The 19,873-nt window shown below is 42.4% G+C and overlaps 1 protein-coding gene across 1 annotated transcript; it reads left to right on the top strand.

Annotated features, from left to right (window-relative positions):
• The first annotated feature begins 3,949 nt into the window (after positions 1-3,949).
• Positions 3,950-19,323, top strand: UBE2J1 (ubiquitin conjugating enzyme E2 J1). Its single transcript, XM_056856431.1, has 8 exons — positions 3,950-3,986; positions 10,166-10,239; positions 12,512-12,643; positions 13,993-14,077; positions 14,352-14,457; positions 15,734-15,863; positions 17,326-17,460; positions 18,879-19,323. The coding sequence occupies exons 1-8, from the start codon at positions 3,956-3,958 to the stop codon at positions 19,140-19,142; spliced, it is 957 nt and encodes a 318-aa protein (XP_056712409.1). The 5' UTR covers positions 3,950-3,955; the 3' UTR covers positions 19,143-19,323.
• Positions 19,324-19,873: the final 550 nt, after the last annotated feature.

The raw sequence follows: 19,873 nt of genomic DNA, 5'->3' as shown, positions 1-19,873 counted from the left end.
GGTGTGTTATTTTAAATGCCACTTTTGTGTATTTGGTCGGGTAGAATGTGTACAGTCATTTCTCTACATGCTGCATACAAATGATTAAACAATCACAACATAGATGACTTTTTACAAACTTGAGAGGGTTAATATTCATACCGTACGTATATATATTTATGTTTATATATATATATTTTCCAGTTTGTAAACTGAAGTTTTATTTTGGAGTACAATAGCAATAAAAAAATATTTCTTGGAAGTGTTTATTGGTACATTAAAAGGTTTTGTAAAAACTGTCTTTGGGCCAAATGCTACCCACCTTCTCTGTCATAATGTCCTCTCAGTTCTGCACATGTAGTCCTTGACTTTTAGTGACACTTGAGAAATGTAAACAAATGGGAACCTGCAATAATGCACAATATGTACAAACAGGACGTGCTGTCCATTCTTTTGCTTTCTGTTCTGTCCACACGTTCCTGCTGGAGAACCCCAGAGGCTCCTGATCCCAACTATCTGCATACAACCAGAAAATGAAGGATATAGTAGAGGACTGTGTAAGCCTACTTGGTCTGAGAGCATCCTAGGTAGTAACAGCAGTGGACCCTGGAATACTTCTGCCAGCTGGTTTCATAGAGCCACTTGGAGAAGGATCAAGCAGTCCCTGTTCCATTTCAAAGAGTGCTGATTGGAGGAATAACTTGCCTGGGCCTGGGGCAGGGAGGTTTCTCAAGTAATCTGAAACATGTAGATTTCATGCAAACATTTTGATTTACAATAATCTGTTTAGAGAGACAATTTCATTCTAAAAAAGAAGCCCCTGGTTAGTTCTCTGACATCTCAGTTCCTGGAAGCAGCTGACATAGCTGTCAGACTTCACTTGAATAAATAAGTACTTTTTGCATTTAGTTACCTGCTTATGGGTTGCATTTATACAGATGGTGGTAGCAAAGACGTAAAAAAAAAAAAAACCCCGCAATTCTTTCACCTTACTGATACATTTTGCCTTGGTTGAATGTCCTGTTTCTCTGGGCTGGTATATGAGAGGCATCGTGCAACACAGGAAGATTTTAATCTCTTCCCTGAACAAAAATCTATTTGTTTAAGTACAGCTTACTGGCTCTATTTCTTAGGCAGAGCAGCCAATGAAAAATGTTCATGGGAGAGATTCAAGATTATGTTTAACGGAAACTCTTCTTTAGAATGAATTGTTGTGCTATGGTTAATGTGAAAGCTATAGTTGGGAGTACTTAATTCACATTTAATTTGCAAGTGATAACACAGATAAAAGACCCAGGAGACCTTGGTTACTAGGACTTTCAAAAGGCCTTGGATGAGGTACCTCACCAAAGACTCCTGAGCAAGCTCAACAGTAATGGCACAGCCATTAAATGGATTAAAAATTGGTTAACTGACCGGAAGCACAGAGTAGGAATAAATGGACAATTTTTGCAATGGAGTGAAGTAAACAGGATACTACAAAGATTGGTATTGGGGCTGGTGGTATTTATTTCATAAATGATCTGGAACTGGGGAAGAGCAGTATAGTGGCCAAGTTTGCAAATGACACAAAATTATTTGGGATGATGAACTAAGGCCAACTGAAGAGCTCTAGGACGGGTGGGGAATGTCAGGCCCGGGGGCCGTTTAAGGCCCATGAAATCATTTGGTCTGGCCCTTCGTGGGTCCTGGCAGATCTCTAGCTCAGAGGGATCTAAGACTGGGGATCCACCCCCTCCCGTGGACAGGAATAGCCTCTATTCAAGGTGGACGTGAGTTTTGTTTTGCCAAGAAAAGGAACCTTCCCCCACCCCTTGCAGAAGAGTCCTTAGCTATGGAGTTGCTAGGACCACCCAAGAAATGGTGTTAACCCTTTCCCACCCAGGCCATGGAGAAACGTATTCCCTCTGTACTACAAGAGGGCTGGGGGTGGAAGTGGCAACAATGGAGGGGATAAAGGGGGCAGGGCCAGAATGCGCTGGGGGGGCAAGTTCTTAGCCAGTGTGTCCTCATTTAATCCCTGCAGGCGGAGGTTGCAGGAGCCGGCTGTAGCATCCGGCCCCGATCATGCAGAGCAGGAGCAACTCTGGCATGTAGCTGGACTGCTACGCCCAGCTGGTGCAACAGACCATCCTGTGCCACCAGGTGGGCAAGTGCGCCACTGGTTGGATGCCTGCCTGCTTGCCTGTGCCAGGGGAGTCATCTGGGGCAGCTGCCTGCTTGGGGCTTGGTCGGCTAATTTTTAAGTTGATAATTTTTTATGGTCCGCAAATGATGTTATAAATATCCAAATGGCCCTTGTTTACATGTTTACATGTCAATATTTGTGCTTTGTTCAAACCACAGCTGTTTCAAAATTTCTGCCACTCTGTCCTATTACATTACTTATTAGACGCATCATGCGTCAAGCAAAATGCAATGTTTACATGTCAATATTTGTGCTTTGTTCAAACCACAGCTGCTTCAAAACTTCTGCCACCCCCTGTCCTATTACATTACTTATTAGACGCATCGTCCCATGGACTGCGTTGGTTGATGCCGCGTAATGCGCCTCGAGCCTCAGCGAGAAAGGTGGGCTATAAATAATAATAATAATAATAATAGACTTGCACACACAAGTCGGTAGAAGTGGAAAAGCGAGTAACTGCGACTGGCGGAGGGCTGGTTTAATTATTTCACAAACTATGTCAAACCAAACTGATCAGGAGAGCATTTCTATAAAGAAAACGGGGCGACGCCATAAGAGATCGGCCCAGGAAAATGCAATGTTTACCCGTCGTGTTCAATGTTTATGCTTTGTTCAAACCACAGCTGTTTCAAAACATCTGCCACCCCCTGTCGTATTACATTGCTTATTAGACTCATCATCCCATGGACTGCGTTGGTTGACGCCGCGTCATCCTCCTCGAGCCTCAGCGAGAAAGGTGGACTATAGGGCGAAAGCGCACGGTCGCTGGAGCCTCCTTTCGTCCCTGTTCCAGCCAGGATTCGGCCAGGTTCAAAGTGACGGGTACCCAGATGGGTCAATCGTAGAAGGGCGAAAGCGCACGGTCGCTGGAGCCTCCTTTCGTCCCTGTTCCAGCGAGGATTCAGCCAGGATCGAACGCACGGACGTTCTTCCCTGTTCCAGCCAGGATCAAACGCACGAACGTTCTTGGATCGAACGCACGGACGTTCTTCCCTGTTCCAGCCAGGATCAAACGCACGAACGTTCTTGGATCGAACGCACGAACGTTCTTCCCTGTTCCAGCCAGGATTCAGCCAGGATCGAACGCACGGACGTGCGTTCGATCCTGGCTGAATCCTGGCTGGAACAGGGAAGAACGTCCGTGCGTTCGATCCTGGCTGAATCCTGGCTGGAACAGGGAAGAACGTCCGTGCGTTCGATCCTGGCTGAATCCTGGCTGGAACAGGGAAGAACGTCCGTGCGTTCGATCCTGGCTGAATCCTGGCTGGAACAGGGACGAAAGGAGGCTCCAGCGACCGTGCGCTTTCGCCCTATAAATAATAATAATGGATTTGCACACCTCCAACAACTGGGTACCCGTGGAAACGCGCGTAACTGCGACCGGCGGGAGGGCCGGTTTAATTATTCCCCCGTAGGGTTACTGCGAGCCAAGGATGTCAGTGAGCGTGACGAAGGAGGCGATTGTTCCGGCCGCCAGTAGGCGGGCGAGGCAAGGAAGAAAGGCGGCGGCGGCGGGGCAGAGACTACGGCGACATTTCAAGGGCTGCTTTGCAAGGCGCGGCCGGGCGGGCCAGTGGTTATTGCCGGCCGGCCAGCCGGCGGCGCCTTCCTCCTCCTCCTCCTCCTCCAGCCAGGGCCACGTCAAGGGGATTTCCAGGCTGCCGTGACCCGGCGGGGAGGCGCCTCCCTCCCTCCCTCCCTCCCTGCTCCGGCCTGGCGGCGGATGAGGGCGGCGGACAAGCAGCTCCCCGTGGCCCGGCTTCAGCGCAGAGCCGCCCGGCCTCCACCATGGAGACCCGCTATAACCTCAAAAGCCCCGGTGAGTGCCTGGCGGGAAGGGGGGGGGGCTTTCTGGCTGGTCGCGGCCGCCCTCGGGCTGGTCGGGGCCGGGCTCCGCCATCACGCGAGCCCGTGGTCTCGATGCGCGTGCAGGCCGGACCCCCCCACACTCCGGGACCCCGCCCGCCCTACCTGTGTAGGGAGGCCGGGAGGCCTTGTGGGCCTCGAGGGGACGGGGGGGGGGGGGCTCGGCCTCGGCCCTGGGCCTTCCCTTCTCCGCCGCCATCGCTTCCCAAGGTGGTGAGGAGATCCGTTGGAGGGCAGAAAGGCGGCCGCCGGGAGCTCACGGGTGGGGTTGCCAACCTCCAGGGGGTGGGGGAGGAAACAGGCACCTCCGTGCTAATACCAAATATCACACCTCATCCCATCACGCCTGCGATTCACATTGACATACTGTTAACATTTACATACTAATGCTTGTCTGAATTCACTCTCCTCTACTTAAAGACCGATGGATTCACATTCTAGCTGTATCTGAAGAAGGGAGCTGTGGCTCACGAAAGCTCACACCCTTCCAGAAAATATTTTTGTTAGTCTTTAAGGTGCTACTGGACTCCGGCCCTTTTTGACTAATACCAAAGGTTAGGGAAATAGTCTAGGAACGGGGGGAAAAACATTTGCAAACAAGGTGCAGTTTTTATACAAGCGCCTGCGATTCCTATAAACATACAATGTACAAATACAAGTCACCACACTGTAACCCACACCTAGTATGTACGAAATGGGCAATAAAGGAGCCAAAAATCTTTCAAAGGTCCTTCAGAGAATTGCTTCTAAAGAGTGTATAGTCCTACACAATCATTTTCATATCCCACGCAGGGTAAGTATAAATCAGGTTACTATAAGACGTCCAAAAGGTATATGAAAATGATTGTGTAGGACTACACACTCTTTAGAAGCAAACTGGAGAAGGATTCTGCACTATTGTGAATTTGAAACGGCCATATCCTATTGAAGATTGTGGCTTCTTATTCATCTGAACATTGAACTTGAACTTATACATACTTGGTACTCTGCTGAGACCTTTGAAAGATTTTTTGCTCCTTTATTGTATATTTTGTACATACTATGTGTGGGTTATAGTGTGGTTACTTGTATTTGTACATTGTATGTTGATAGGAATCTCAGTCGCTTATATAAAAACTGCACCTTGTTTGTAACCTCCAGGTAGTAGCTGGAGATCTCCCGCTATTATAACTGATCTCCAGCCGATAGAGATCAGTTCCCCTGGAGAAAATGGCCACTTTGCCCATTGGACTCTATGGCATTGAAGTCCCTCCCCAAACCCCGCCCTCCTCAGTCTCCGCCCCAAAAACCTCCTGCCAGTGGCGAAGATGGACCTGGCAACCCTATTCATGGTCCGGGGTGGGTGGATGGGCTACAATCCAGCCTCGGTCCATTCCTAACCACAGCTTCATATTCCTTGTTTTATAAACTGCTGCTATTTTTGGACGGGTATGTTTCCGTTCCCCCATCACACACCTACACCCGTCCATCCCTATAGATCAGTGGTTCCCAAACCTTTTGGGCCACCGCCCCCTTGGATCCACAAACTCAACCTCAGAGCCCCCCTACCCTATCCTGTAAAAAGCATTGTTCAAAATAGGGGTTTGCGTGATGCACTAAAAGAAGGTAATAACAATACAATTTCAAAACAGTAACAATTAATTGCACATCTATTCAAAATCAAATTAAAACTTTTTAGTTGAAATTTATTCAGCAAAACTGATGAACGTGATCCGGTGGTACCAGCTCTTCAAAGTCGGGGAAAAAAATTTCCACCAATTTTGCCAGCATGGTGCCATAGCTTGATCTATTGTAAATTAGTGAACAACACAGCTGAAGGGTCCCACCTCTGGTGCCCCCCCTGCTGCCCCCTTGCCTCTTAGTGCCTCCCTAGGCAATTCCGCTGCCCCCCAGGGGGTGGTAATGCCCACTTTGGGAGCCACTGCTATAGATGCCTGCCAGACAACTTGGCGCTCTAAGGAATGCCTGTTATAATAAAAGGCTTAGGTACATAGTTGATACAACCAAGTTGGGATATGAGTTGAATGAATTATTCATTTCTCTGGAATGAATCCATTCATTTCTCTTTTCACATGCTGGAGTGCATGTCTGTGTGCACGCACCGTTTCTATTTAACATGCCAATGCTGTGCTGTCAATAGCTGGTTGAGCAGAAAACAGGATTCAACCTGAGTTGGGTGGGCTGCTGGAGCACTTGTAAGATTGCTTCAGTATCTGCCAATGATGATGGAGGTTTTGGTAATGTGGCATTTGATCAAACTGAAGGTATCAGATGCTCAATATGAGTATTACCGTCCTGCAGAACAGGCACCAACTTTCACACAGCCCAAATAATGCACTTTCAATCCACTTTCAGTGCACCGTAACGATCTGGATTTTGCCAGTTCACACAGTAAAATCCACCTTCAAAGTGCATTGAAAGTGTATTGAAAGTGCATTATTTGGGCTGTGTGAAAGTGCCCGAATTTGCAATAAACCCTTCATTTGAAGTTCTGATTTTCTGTACTATGACCATGATGGCTGGGGGTGCACACATTTTCCCCCTCACAAAGAGTGAAGGAATGCTGACTAGGATGTGTGTGTGGCTGAATAACAACAGCCCCCCCCCAAAAAAAACACACAAACACTGGGAAAGAGTGATAAGAAGTATGAGTTGGGGAAGCCAAAGATCAGAAAGAAACCAGATTATCAAGAAGACGTTTAACATTATGTCTCCTGTTTCTTTTGTGCTGTACTTCTCATGCTACCTGAAGTGAACTTTGCTGGAAGTTATTTTTCCTGCTTCCTCATCTCTGATCAGACTTCGTGGTTCCTGATCTGATGTGATTTTTATTTTTATTTTATTACATTTCTACCCCTCTCTCCCCAACCCGAAGGTCGGGCTCAGAGTGGCTTACACAGTCTATAACACAATAAATAATAACCCATTAAAAATAGTTTAAAATACAATTTAAAATAGCCCGATAATGCCCCTCGATGGCGTTTTGTATGTTCTTTCCTCCTGGGGAATATGGATTACTAAGATTTGTCTTTTAAATTGAGGCCTTTCTTTTTCCCCAGGAAACTCAGCTCGTGGGTCTGTGCCTGATAAGTAGAATGTTTATATAGCACAGTGTGTGTGTGTAAAGTGCCGTCAAGTCGCAGCCGACTTATGGCGACCCCTTTTGGGGTTTTCATGGCAAGAGACTAAAGGAGGTGGTTTGCCAGATATAGCACCCATGGGGTGATGTCACATCCTGACATTTCCAAGGCAGACTTTGTTTGCGGGGTGATTTGCCAGTCCCTTCCCCAGTCATCTTCCCTTTACCCCCAGCAAGCTGGGTACTCATTTCACCGACCTCGGAAGGATGGAAGGCTGAGTCAACCTTGAGCCGGCTACCTGAAACCAACTTCCGTGGGGATCGAACCCAGGTTGTGAACAGAGCTTTTGACTGCAGTACTGCAGCTTAACACTCTGCGCCACGGGGCTCCACAGTACAATGGGATAAATCCAAAGACCCAAAAGTGGAGCACCACTTGTGAAAGGAAGCTTTCCCACCTCCCTTTTCCTGTTGCAGCCCTTTGTGCTTCCCTGAGGTTGGGGGTTCTTTGGTAGGCTGTGAGATCCTCCTCCCCGTCCTCATGCAAGAGGAAGTGCCTTTCCATTCATGGAAGGAGGTGTTTACATCCAAACTGTTGCTATTTATTCCCCCGTTTTCACGATGATTCCTATATTCTGGCTATGCCTTCTCTATGCCCTACTATTCTTAGGGGGAGGAAACACCTGTATACTCATACAGATTACCACGTAGGAGTTTGTTAATGCATAGCTGAATGTTATGGTTTATTTCATGAATAAAAAATGTTCCATAAAACAGCCAATATTTATTTGTAGTACAAAGGTTAACTTTATTCAGAGTAGCAATAAAGAAAAAGAGAAAATTATTTTGAAGTACAGCTTAGCTGTTCTGTAGCTAAATTGATCTTCTTTGTTTCAGCATTAAGTGACTTTTCAGCATTCTGCCATGTCAAATTTACTGTGTTAGAACTTTGGCACCTGAACCTAATCTATCCATAGAAAATTCGAAAAACTTAGATCTGACAACCTCCATGATCCTACAAAGTAAGAGAAAACACACACATAGTTGGAGGTAGCTTTGATGCCCCTAGCATGGCTGAACAGGCAAGTTGATTTTAAACAAAAAAGTAGTTGGTTTAGGGTTGTCAAATATCTGGAGAAAAAAGTCCTGCTCCATTAATAGAGGCTTAATGGGATGTTATTTGTCAGGTGATGTTATTTACCTCAGTGCCATGAAATCTTCAGCTGCCCATTTCCACACATGAAGCCTCTATTGAGAGACATTTTTCTTCAGGCTGTTAGCAGCCCTAGGTTGGCTTATTCATCCCTGTGAATGCTGGTTGTTCATGTTTCCACAACCACCTGGGAGCACATGCATGGTTTGCCCTCATGCCATCACACCTTTTTCTCGCCCACAGCCTAAGTAAGGTATGTTGTCAAGTAAGCTCTTCCTAGCACAAACAACAGTGCTTAACAATGCCCTTTTTCATTGAGTTATAAAAAACCCCTGTGATGTATTCCAGATGACGGTTAAAACAATAATACTTTTATATTTACCCAGATCTGTTTTCAAAGAATTGCGATTATTTAACATCTTTTGCATAGTTTTAGGCTGTAATTTTGTAATGTAGGAAATGAAGGAAGGATGGGTCATCCAGTATGTGGCAGTCTCCTCTCTGGGCAGTACGTGCTGCTTGAAGTGGCTCTTTGGTGTTCCTTGTTATGAAAAGCAAGCCTACTTGTTGGCATTGTTCAACAGCTCTTTCTGCCCATGCAGGACTTCTTTTGTTATTTACTGGTAAACATGTTTTGATTTAGTGATTTAATTCTGCTTGTTTAGAACTCCTAATGCTATTTAAAATATTGTGATATAAACTTCTTTTAGGAATCCTACTGGTAAACCAGTGGCACTTCATGTTCTTTAGAATATGGACATTATCTATAATACAACAAAAAGTTTGAATAGTCATGGCTGGATTTGAGAGGGCTATGTAAGGTGTTCCACATTGACCTCAGAACTGTCCAGATTCCCCATTCCAGTTGCAGGCTCTCTCCCCCCAGCCTCGCCACCCAAATTCCCGATGGGACCCTCAGAAGCGCTGTTTGATGTTTCATGATGGTTACAACCAGAAGGTGAAATGTACAATCCCTTTGTATGCAGACATGCCTTAAATATACACACTTCGAAGCCTTTCCTGTAGCTGATGTGTTGACACTGCATGCTGGATATGGAACATGCCAAGTCCATTTATTTTGAGATTGACTCTGGTTAAGTGTGAATGTATTTGCTGAAGAAACTAATAATTTCAGATTGCTTTACTTGTTTCTTTTTTTCAGATAGATTGCTAGTTTTCTAGTTGGACATGTAGGGCACTGGCCAAGATATTGATCCTGTATAGGCCAAACAACCCACTCTTAGCTTGACTGTGTCCTCTAATTGACTGGACTCTGCCAAACACCTATTCTCCTATTTCCTCCTTTATAGTCATACATACTGTGATTTTAATTTTTTTTACTATATTTTAAGTTGTATCCGGGAGGAAAGGCAGCATGGTGTAACACAATGTCATCAGATCTTGGAAGCTAAGTAGGGTCGACACCTGGAAGGGTGACTTGCAAGGAAGACTCTGCAGAGGAAGGCAATGGCCAACCACCTCTGCTTCTCACTTGCCTTGAAAGCCCCTTGCTGGGGTCGCCATAAGTCATCTGCGACTTGACAGCACTTTACACACACTGTTTATATCCAGGTAGCATTATATCTGAAAAACAACATTTGAAAAAACAAATGTATAATCATAGCTATAAATCCTTTTATTCATTGTTTTGGTGGTAAATTATGATTTGATCACCCATGTCATGGCAACGTCCATCAATGGCTACTAGCCAAGATGACTGAAGGGAACCTCTGTGTTCAGAGGCAGTAAACCTCTGAATACCATGAGATAACATCAGAGGAAGACCTTGGCCTCTGTGCCATGTTGGTTGGCTGTTGTGTGAAGTAGGATGCTGGACTGGATGGACCACAGGTCTGAGCCAATAGGGCACCTCTTATGTCCCATGCTTTTTCTTTTTCAGCTGTTAAACGGTTGATGAAAGAGGCTGCTGAACTGAAGGATCCAACAGACCATTATCATGCACAGCCCTTAGAGGTTAGTATGTGTTTCCTGTATCAGGCTGGCAAATGAGGCCACAAATTTTTTTAAAAGTCTACCTGCCCACACATAGATTTTCCTGTCATTTGTAGCATATTGATGGCATGATAAAATTGGGTCAGCATTGTAGAGAAGCTTACAAACATTTTTACTGACCTGCCACATATGAATTTAGCAAGCACTTTCTTTAGTGGGGAGGGGATCTCTGATCTCAGAATTTAGAAAACACAGGTTAAAAACCAAAGCTGTTCTGGGATTTTATTTTAAAGGGGGAGATATTCAGAGATGCTTCTTTAATTTTTATTTCAGCGCGCTCTTTTGATCATAGAACTTGTGGTCACAATGTTATAGGAACTTTTAATGTCTAATCCCCCTTCACAGATTCTATAGTTAACAAAGTCAAAACAAAATTCCCCCTTTTTTCAAACTGGCAATTATTTACAACATAATTGTAATTGTTCAGACCTTTTCAGGTGAATAGTCCTTTCTCCTCTCTCTTCTGCCTCACTTTAATCTGAGCCAAATTTTGCCCGAACTTGAACCCACATTTGTTCTTACTGCTAGAGATCAGCCTAACAATATTTGAAGTAATAAATGATGTTTTTCCTACAATATAAAATGTTTGTTTTCTTTACTAAGGCAAATAGTATTACCAAGGGGCTAAGTAACAGTGGATGATTTGAGTCCAGTAGCACCTTAGAGACCAACAAAATTTTCAGGGTATAAGCTTTTGAGAGTCACAGCTCCCTTTGTCAGATATCTAAGGTGCTACTGGGCTTGAATCTAGATGTACTACATCAAAATACCAGTTTTGTGCCATTGGACTACTTTCCTGATTGTTTCCAGCTCATTGGCCTAATTTCCCCAAACTTGTATGTTTAGTTAGTCTCAGGTGCCACTTATATTCAGTGTGTGCTTTATCCACTGCAGTAAAGCAACTTGTTTGTATAGGGTTAGGGATATCAATTTGCACATCCATATGGGGGGTGGGTGGGAGAGACATAAACTTTCAGTCCTATGAAGACGGCTGGATGAACCAAGTGATGTAGTTGCAGGATTCACACCAGTGATTCAGCGAGGTAATTATTGTCCATCTGTTTTTAAAGCAACTTTCTAAACAGTTATTTCTTATTGAGGTGTCCAAGGCCATAAAATTGTAAGAATGGTTTGTTTGGAAATCCATGCTGTTTGTAAAATCAGTTCATGATACTGTGAAAATTCATGCACTTGAAATTAATTGCACATGCCACACTCTTAGTCCTATAGTGGTTGGAAGCAGACAGCAGGGTGATGCTTTCCATTTCCCATCCCTGCCCTTCTCCTATGTGAATATTACTGATTGACCTTAACTTTACTAAGATTCATGTGAGTATTGGTCATTGCCACAGGTTTAGTCAGCCAGGTTTTGAAACCATCTCCCAAACATATTTTCAAATCTTGCTCAGCCTAATTATTGTTAAGTTATAATAAAGGCTAGTGCCAGCAGAAGCCTTCACTATGTTTAAGACCAGTGGGGAAATTCATGCTAGTGAAGGAAGCAGTGGAAGGCAGGGAGTATGTGACTCATAGTTAAGTGTTTTAGGAAAATCATGCATACATCAACCAGTGGAGAAACCATTAAACAAATTACAAATGAAAAGTGAAACTTCTCTCTGTGTGTTAACAGACAGCACTGTGCATTGAGGAAGACAGGGAAAGAACCATTCTGCCATCTTTGTCTTCAAGCTTTCCCACTGGATCCAACTCTAAATTTCCTTTTGTTTTTGTGTTGTGTACATACGTTGCAGATGATCATAAACAAATCTATATTATGTATGTCTTCATAGATGTTATGTGAGAAACATGGCAAGTTGTATCCAGCAATCTATTGTCAGAAGATACAGTCATGGATCTTTCCTAGGGTCGTGAGACCTGCATAGCGTAATAACCATGTGGGTCGCAGTGAGGCATGCAGTGAGGACAATGAAGGGGGCAAAATCGACCTTCCTTGCCTCTTCCAGCAGTGCAGCTCCACTAATGGAAGAAGGGATAAAGAGCAATTTGTCCCCTTTCTCCTTCCTTCCTGCAACTAACTCATCCACATGGCTGCTTTCCAAGTAGGTCCCATGACTGTCCTGGAGGTGGAAGGAACTGCTGGAGGGGTGGGGGCGGGATCTGTGATCCTTGCATGTGTGGATTGCTGGGTACAACTCCTCTGATTTTTGTACTCAATCTATATAGGTTTCAAGTAATTAGTTGTTACATCATGTGTACATTTGTATTTTTCTAGGACAACCTTTTTGAATGGCACTTTACTGTCAGAGGTCCTCCAGATTCAGATTTTGATGGAGGTGTTTATCATGGTCGAATAGTATTACCACCAGAGTATCCTATGAAACCACCAAGCATTATTCTCTTAACGGTAAGAATGTTTAGCCACTAACTTTAAAGTGTGGCTACTTGGTCAGATTACTATTAAAGGTTTTTGTTACTCTAAACAATCTGTAAGAGAATATCTAAGAAAATTAAGAGCTGCCGTTTTTTTGGTTTTTCTTTCTTTGTCTACAAGCAAATTTGGCTAATAGGAATTTCAGCTCCAGCCCTTATAGTGGAGTATAAGAAGTGTTGATTTCTAGAAGATAATTATTTTACAGCTGAAAGGTATATTTGAGTTGGAAACATGGTGTTTAGAGAAGAAAAATTGTGTTAATTCTAAGAGATTTGGGTGGGGGGGTTGTATTTTATAGATTCCTGAACATTTGGGGAACATTCGAACATATTTAACGCAGTTCGTTATCTTTTTTCTTATTTCAACTACATTTTTTTAAATCATGGGTGGTATCAATTTCTGTTTAAGACAGGACACCAGCAGGGGTTTTAATATATTATTATTATTTGTTTGTTCATTGTATTGTAGGACATAAAAACGTACAACTTAATTCCGTATACATTTTCCAGTGTCTCAGGTATTTAAGCCTCTTTTCCTCATGTGGAATAGACCAAGAACACTATATATAACAAAAGTAAAGTGCATTTTTTCTTTTTGGAAGGCTTTTGTGCTAAGTTGTATTCAGGTATGAGCAATAATGACGTTAATCTGTGTCTAACTTACGATTTTTGGTCAGTTATTTATTCTGAAGAAGCAATGTACTGTAGGATAGCATGACGTTCTTGCTGGTTGTATACTGCAGTTTTCTGTGCTAGCAATATTACCTTCAAAGCAGACTAACTGTGGTTCAGCTTGGGCCTTCATGGGGATTGACTGTCGAAAGGACGTGTTGAGTCCATTCAGACTGAAACGACCCATGCAGATACATCCTCAAAGGCAAATTGCATTGGAGCTTTTTGTATCAGCCACTTCTTTCAGGGAAACTTTGATTGCAGCATTAGCATTCATGGGGGAGCCATGTCATCTGAGTCTGACTGATCATTCCTATTGCTACAGATAGATTTCAGCTTTTATTTTCATGAACATTCAACTATACTTCTAATTTTTGTTATGTAACTTCTGGTAATGTATTTATTCGGTACTAGTCTTTGACCATAATAAATAAATCATGTCATGTCAACTATACTTTGACATTAGCATATACTGACCATATACAAAGCATTATGCAACTGTAAAATATTGCTTAATATTCTTTGCAATCTGCGTATACTGCAAGAAACCACTTTTTTCAAATAAGTCTTCATTTTCTGATTGAAACTTGATTTGAGAATACAATTTGATTTTATTTGATGTTTGTTTTCTCTTTCTCTCCTCCATTTAAGGCCAATGGCAGGTTTGAGGTGGGAAAGAAAATTTGCTTAAGCATCTCAGGACATCATCCTGAAACATGGCAACCATCATGGAGCAGTAAGTACTGTCTACTTTTGCACACTGCACTGCCAGCGAAGGGGCCTTGGTACATAGTAAAGCCGTAGACTGCTGCACTACAGTTTACAGCCAATACTTCCTTGTAATTCACATATGCATGCGTTTGGTTATTGGAGACACAGAGCAGCTAAACTTTACACTTCTGGTGTGTGTGTATGTGTGTGATTGAATTGTCCTATTCTCTTCAGCTCAGCACTTCAGTGAGTGCTTTCGGTCTTAACTGTTAGCCTGCATATTTCTCTTTCAACTACAGTAAGGACAGCTTTGCTAGCAATTATTGGATTTATGCCAACCAAAGGGGAAGGAGCCATAGGATCTCTGGACTACACGCCCGAGGAAAGAAGAGCACTTGCTAAAAAGTAAGGGTTTTCTTTTTGTTTTGATGTCATCCAATATTGACGCTTCAATCAAACAACAACTTTTGTTGTTGCCTTTTCAATAAACAACTCAATTTTTAGGCCTCTTATCTGTTTCGAGACTAATAGTGCCATCCTGAGTAGAGTTACACCCTTCTAAACCCACTGGGCTTATAAGGTGTAACTCTCCTTAAATGGTACTATTAACATGTTCAAGCATTATTCTTAAACATAGTCTTAAAGAGTACATTTTTACCATGACTGTGACCTTTCCGCAGTATTTGCTATAGAGAGCTGAAATCACATGGTTTTGCTGCATAAGCATTTCAGCGGGGTTGGGTTTTGTATTGTGTCACTACAATACAAAACCTCTGTGCACCATGAAGTCTACTGCATTGTAGATGGTTCCAGAATCACACAAAGTTACATGTTTTCCCATTTGTTACCATGCACTTTCTCCATGTGTGTTTGCTTGTTTGTTATATTTCTATCAAGGTTCCACTCCCTGGTAGAATCCAGCGGCATCTCTAATTTCTGTTTTGTCTTGAGCTTTAATTCTAGATGCCAATATAAGGCCATCCAAGTAGGCAGGAAGGAAAACTTTGGGGTGACTGGCTAATCCATCAATATAACAAGGATTAGAAAATGCAGCCAGTAAAACGCCCAGCCATCTGGAACAATTTGAATCTGTTTTCATGCTTATTCTGACAAGTACATTGGATATTGTACAAATTGGTGTTACGTTTGTCCTTTTGTCATTGTAATGCTTCATTTAATTTTCCTTTGAGGTTTATGCAATCGGTTAAATAAATGTTTTGTTTCTGTACCTTACCATAACGCTCCATAATATGTGGGGGGTTTGTACATTGAGTTTGCTCCCTAAAGACAGTTAATGATTTGGGTAATTCTGTGTATGCTTGCTAGGAATACGGTCCATTGAACATCAAGCCGCTTCTGAGTTGACAGGCATGCTGGCTGTACATATTGTACCTTGTAGGGGGGAATGGAGAATAATTTTAACTGGTGGAAAGTTAGAGTAGGATATTGTTGATCAGAATTGCTCTGTAGCAAAGCATTTAGTCGTTTGTGGTTTTGTACACGTACTACCAATATCATATTATCAACCAAACATTGTGGAAGCTTGGAGCAGGCACAGCAGTTACACTGGTACATCTGAGTTAGATATCACTTCACAAATGTAAGATTCAGTGAGAATGCTGGAGATTTTGAGCTCCCTTGCTGGCCCGCTTAAATTCAGTGTGCTTCTATTTACTATTAGGTCTCAGGATTTCTACTGTGAAGGATGTGGATCACTTATGAAGGAAGCACTCTTGCCCCTGACTTCTGGAAGTGCCTCAAGCCAGGCAGATAAAGAGGCCAAGGAACTTGCCAGGCAAATTAGTTTCAAGGTAGAGTCACTATTTGCTGTTCTCTTAGTCTAAGGTAATTTGCAGTGCCGTCCTAAGCAGAGTTGTACCCTTCTGAGTCCATTGAATTCAGTGAGCTCAGATGGGTGTAACTCTGCCTAGGATTGCACTGTTGATAGGAGCATAGCTGGAGTAGGCGGAGAAATGCAGGTCACAGCGGGGGGGACGGGACCAGTATAGGCTGAGAAACTGAAAGCCTATAACTGAGATTAATTGGCCATACTCTTACTGCTTGGCAAGCACTAGGCACTGCCTGCCTTTCCCTTGCCACTGTTTTGAAATATCAGGACTTGGCAGAATGTGTAAAATTGATATATAGGGCAGAAATAAAACGTATTGTTGTTGAACTCTGAATTGTCATTTTTGCTTGTAAGTTAGGAGAAGGTGGGTGTCCAAATTTTTAACATCTGCCCAGAGAGCAAAAATGTCTGGTTATGATGAGACTAACCATGCAATCCTGAAGGGGAGGTCCGGAGCCACATAGGAGCTGGCATCACCCCACTTGGGCCAGCAGAGGGCAACTTATGTCAGTCCTGGGGAGCCACCCAGCAGCGTGGGGCTCAGGCACCGGCGCTGCCTCCCAGTGGTGTTTTACCAACATATCTCCCCTTTTGGATATAGTGTTATAAATAACTATCATGCCTGTTTTTAAGGGAAGTGAAATAACTTTATAAGTGTGGGGTTGTTTCAAGTGTAATGTTTGCATCATGCTTTTGTCAACCAGAGTGATTTAAGCAGAGCCTCTGTACTCTAGAGCTTCATGCATAAAAGGGTCTCCCATTCCCTTTTATATGAAGGAAATCCTCCCATGATTCATGCAGAGTTTCCCTTTTCTTAGAAGAGAATGGGAAACTGTTGAGCCCATGGGGCTCCCCCTTCTGTTGGAGTCCCTGGATCACACCTAGCATAGGATTACTTCATCCTGTCCATTTTTTTTGTTTGAGGTGTGTTTTACTTTTGGTCTTTAAAAAAAATGGTATCACTCCAGCTAAACTAAAAATGGCAGTTTGTTGCCACCATTATAAAGATGAAGATGAGACATGTTGACGAAAATGTGGCTGACTTGTCAATTAATTGCTTTACTCTGGGTCACTAGCCATTGCGTTAATAAATTACTTATACATTTGTAAGGTATATTATCATGTTTTATTTTGAGGTATTCTAAATTATTATGTATTTTAATTTTGTCTGTGAAAACTTGTGGACACTTGTAGTTTTTATTTTGATGGAATCATTGTGGTGTTGCTACGGCTTACTTGGTGCTGCCGTAAAGATTGTTTGTGCAATGTGGAAACTAGAAATCCAACAAAAACCCTGACAGTTTCAGAAACACTTGTTCTAGAAATGTTATACCCTAAATGCAGTGTCCATTCCTGCTAATGAAGACTGAGTATATTATTTTGATAACATGAGGCATTGCATAATACATCTTTTTGAAATACAGGCTGAAGTAAATTCATCTAGAAAATCCATCGCTGAATCTGCAGATACCTCTGGATCGAGCCATTTGACCAGTTCCCCTGAAGCCCAGCAGCAAAGTACAGCTCCATCATTCCAGGATGCACCCTCCAGTGAAGTGGTGGGTACTGAATAAAGATTAATGAAGGCTGGGATTTGAAAAATCAGGTTGAAACTGCCTGGATGCTTTCACACACCCATGTGTTAAAGCTTATTAGTATGTCAGGAAAACCATAGCTTTGATATCCGTCTCAAACATTCTTCAGTTGGCAAGGTGTACTTTCCTCGAGTGAGGACATACCTCTGCCCTTAAAGTCATACCTTTTTGGAACTACATGTGGCTTGTACAGAGGATTGGATGTGGTGTTGTTTTTTGCAGCAGTGCCACATTTGCTGTTGCTCCAAACGTAAGAGTCTTATGTAAACTGGGAACGATCCTTGACGTTTAGTGATTTGCAGCAGTTACTTTATTTAATATGCTTATCTTGTTCCTTTTCGCCTACATAAAGGGCAGTATTAATTCTGACCATTTAAAATAATTGTTTGCTTAATTATGGCATTTACACATTAATATGGCCAAGGATAGTGCTTATGTAACCCTTCTACTTTGGAAGTGACTGAGGCCTAGTATGGGGCCAGGCATCTGCTGCTATGAGACTGCTCTAGCTGCAATCTAAATTCGCTGATAAATTGTAGACAAATCCCAGCTAAGCTGAGTGTGTGAGTGTATGGTTTATTTTTTTTATGTGTTCATGGACTGCAGATTGGTTAAAAAAAATCATATAAAATCATGTCAGACCATCTGTTGTTCACTGAAGAGCATTTTCCAGCTATTTGGAAATACAAACTTGATAATATTATGTATCTTTCCTCAGTAATTGCCTGTGTGGGCAAGATCATTACTAAGCCTCATGATTTTTCTTTTAGTTTTCCTGTGGAAGTCTTCCAGTTCTTTAATTTCGTGTTAAGACATTTATCCCCTGCAGTTATCAGAAATACTAATTGAATTTTACACTGGGAATGAAAAAAAGGTAGCCATCGATCCCATTTTTATAATAGTATTTCATCTAGCAGCTCACCAGTTTTGTTGCTAGATCTTTCAGAATACGTGCTTAGCACAAAACAGAAAAAGCTTTAACTTGCATATTTTTACTTTTCCACTTGATGTATGACTATCGACTCAAAATAGATGAATCTATAAAGAATCATATTGTTGATCTCCATATGTGCTGGCATCTCTTCACCCCAGCCTGTGTTTGAGAGGCTGTCCATTTTTCTGAATGTCCTTTGCCCAGAGACTAGAAAATTCAAGTTGCCTCTGTTGTTATGTAGGTCAGGAGGCATTGTACCTTTTATTTGGGGTTGTTTGGACCTCTTCAGCCATTGTCGTTCCTGTGTCAGGAACTATGTTTTCCCGAAGTGCTGCTCATGCTAGTAGTGAGCTGAAAACAACCTCACAAGGACAATAGCTTCCAGGCAAATATTGTGATACACACTATTTTGTGTTCCACTGTATTAAATCCAGCTTTTCTCTTGTAGTCTGACAATCAGACTAATTCAGCCACTTCCAGTCAAGAAGAACATGCCCAAACGGTGTCAAGTAGTACATCCATGAGCCCGCGGCAGCGACGTGCACAGCGGAGAAGGGTGCCCTCTTCAACCAACTTCAATCAGGTCCAGCAGCCGAGAGTCAACACAAGCCACATGGGGTCAAATATGCTGATTGTTCTCCTTGTTTTAGCATTGGCGGCCCTTATATTCAGGCGAATATATCTAGCTAATGAGTATATATTTGAATTATGAGTTTATCTTGTTCTTCAGTGACTTGAATGCTTTATTGAAACATTCTGTCAGATATGTCTTGAGGACTGTTTACATAAGATTACATTTTGTATTTACTCATTTTAAGTCTGAATGTTAATGTACCATGAGGCACATTAATTTCTGTCAAGAAAGCGCACCGTGATATGGGTGTGAATGTGAACTGTTAAGTATATCTGTACAAACTGAGCAGATCAGCTCCGAAATTATTTGGGGAATCTGTTTCTGCAGTAGCAGGATATTTAACTAATGTGGGGGACTGAAAGTATCTTTTGTGAGCTTTGATGGATAATTTTAATTGACAGACATAAAATTATGGTGGTATGCTTTAGCAAGAGAAGGAAGTGAGTGCTTATTCATAATAAATTTTATTATAAATGTTTGCCTGAGGGCTTCTTAAATTGAAATGCAGATGTGTTTGCATAGCAAGTATTCTTAAATTTATCAGAAAGGGGAGCTTGTTAATATTTTGTAATTACTTTTATTTCCTAGAAAATAAATTCATTTTTAAAATCCCTTCAATTGTAGGGATTTTATATTCAGTGAAGAAGAGGGGCCAGAATGTTGCCTGCTTTCCTTTTCCCAGGTTGTTTTTAGTTGTCCTGGAGTTAAACAGGATAATCTTTTGCAAGATTTGAATGTTTTCTAATATTCAGTTGTGTGTATTTAATTTGAAGAATCTGGAAATAGTTATGTCATATTTACTTGGAGAT

Source organism: Euleptes europaea, chromosome 10, assembly GCF_029931775.1.
Source record: "Euleptes europaea isolate rEulEur1 chromosome 10, rEulEur1.hap1, whole genome shotgun sequence".
Classification (NCBI taxonomy): domain Eukaryota; kingdom Metazoa; phylum Chordata; class Lepidosauria; order Squamata; family Sphaerodactylidae; genus Euleptes; species Euleptes europaea.
Note: the sequence above shows the minus strand (reverse complement) of the source record. Positions and strands in the feature narration are given on the sequence as shown.

Bases quoted from the DNA above. Each gene is read 5' to 3' on its own strand.
- UBE2J1 (XM_056856431.1), top strand. From the start codon at position 3,956: ATGGAGACCCGCTATAACCTCAAAAGCCCCG. The intron at 10,240-12,511 runs GTTAGTATGTGT...GTATTTTTCTAG, and splicing joins ATCATGCACAGCCCTTAGAG to GACAACCTTTTTGAATGGCA. The intron at 12,644-13,992 runs GTAAGAATGTTT...CCTCCATTTAAG, and splicing joins CAAGCATTATTCTCTTAACG to GCCAATGGCAGGTTTGAGGT.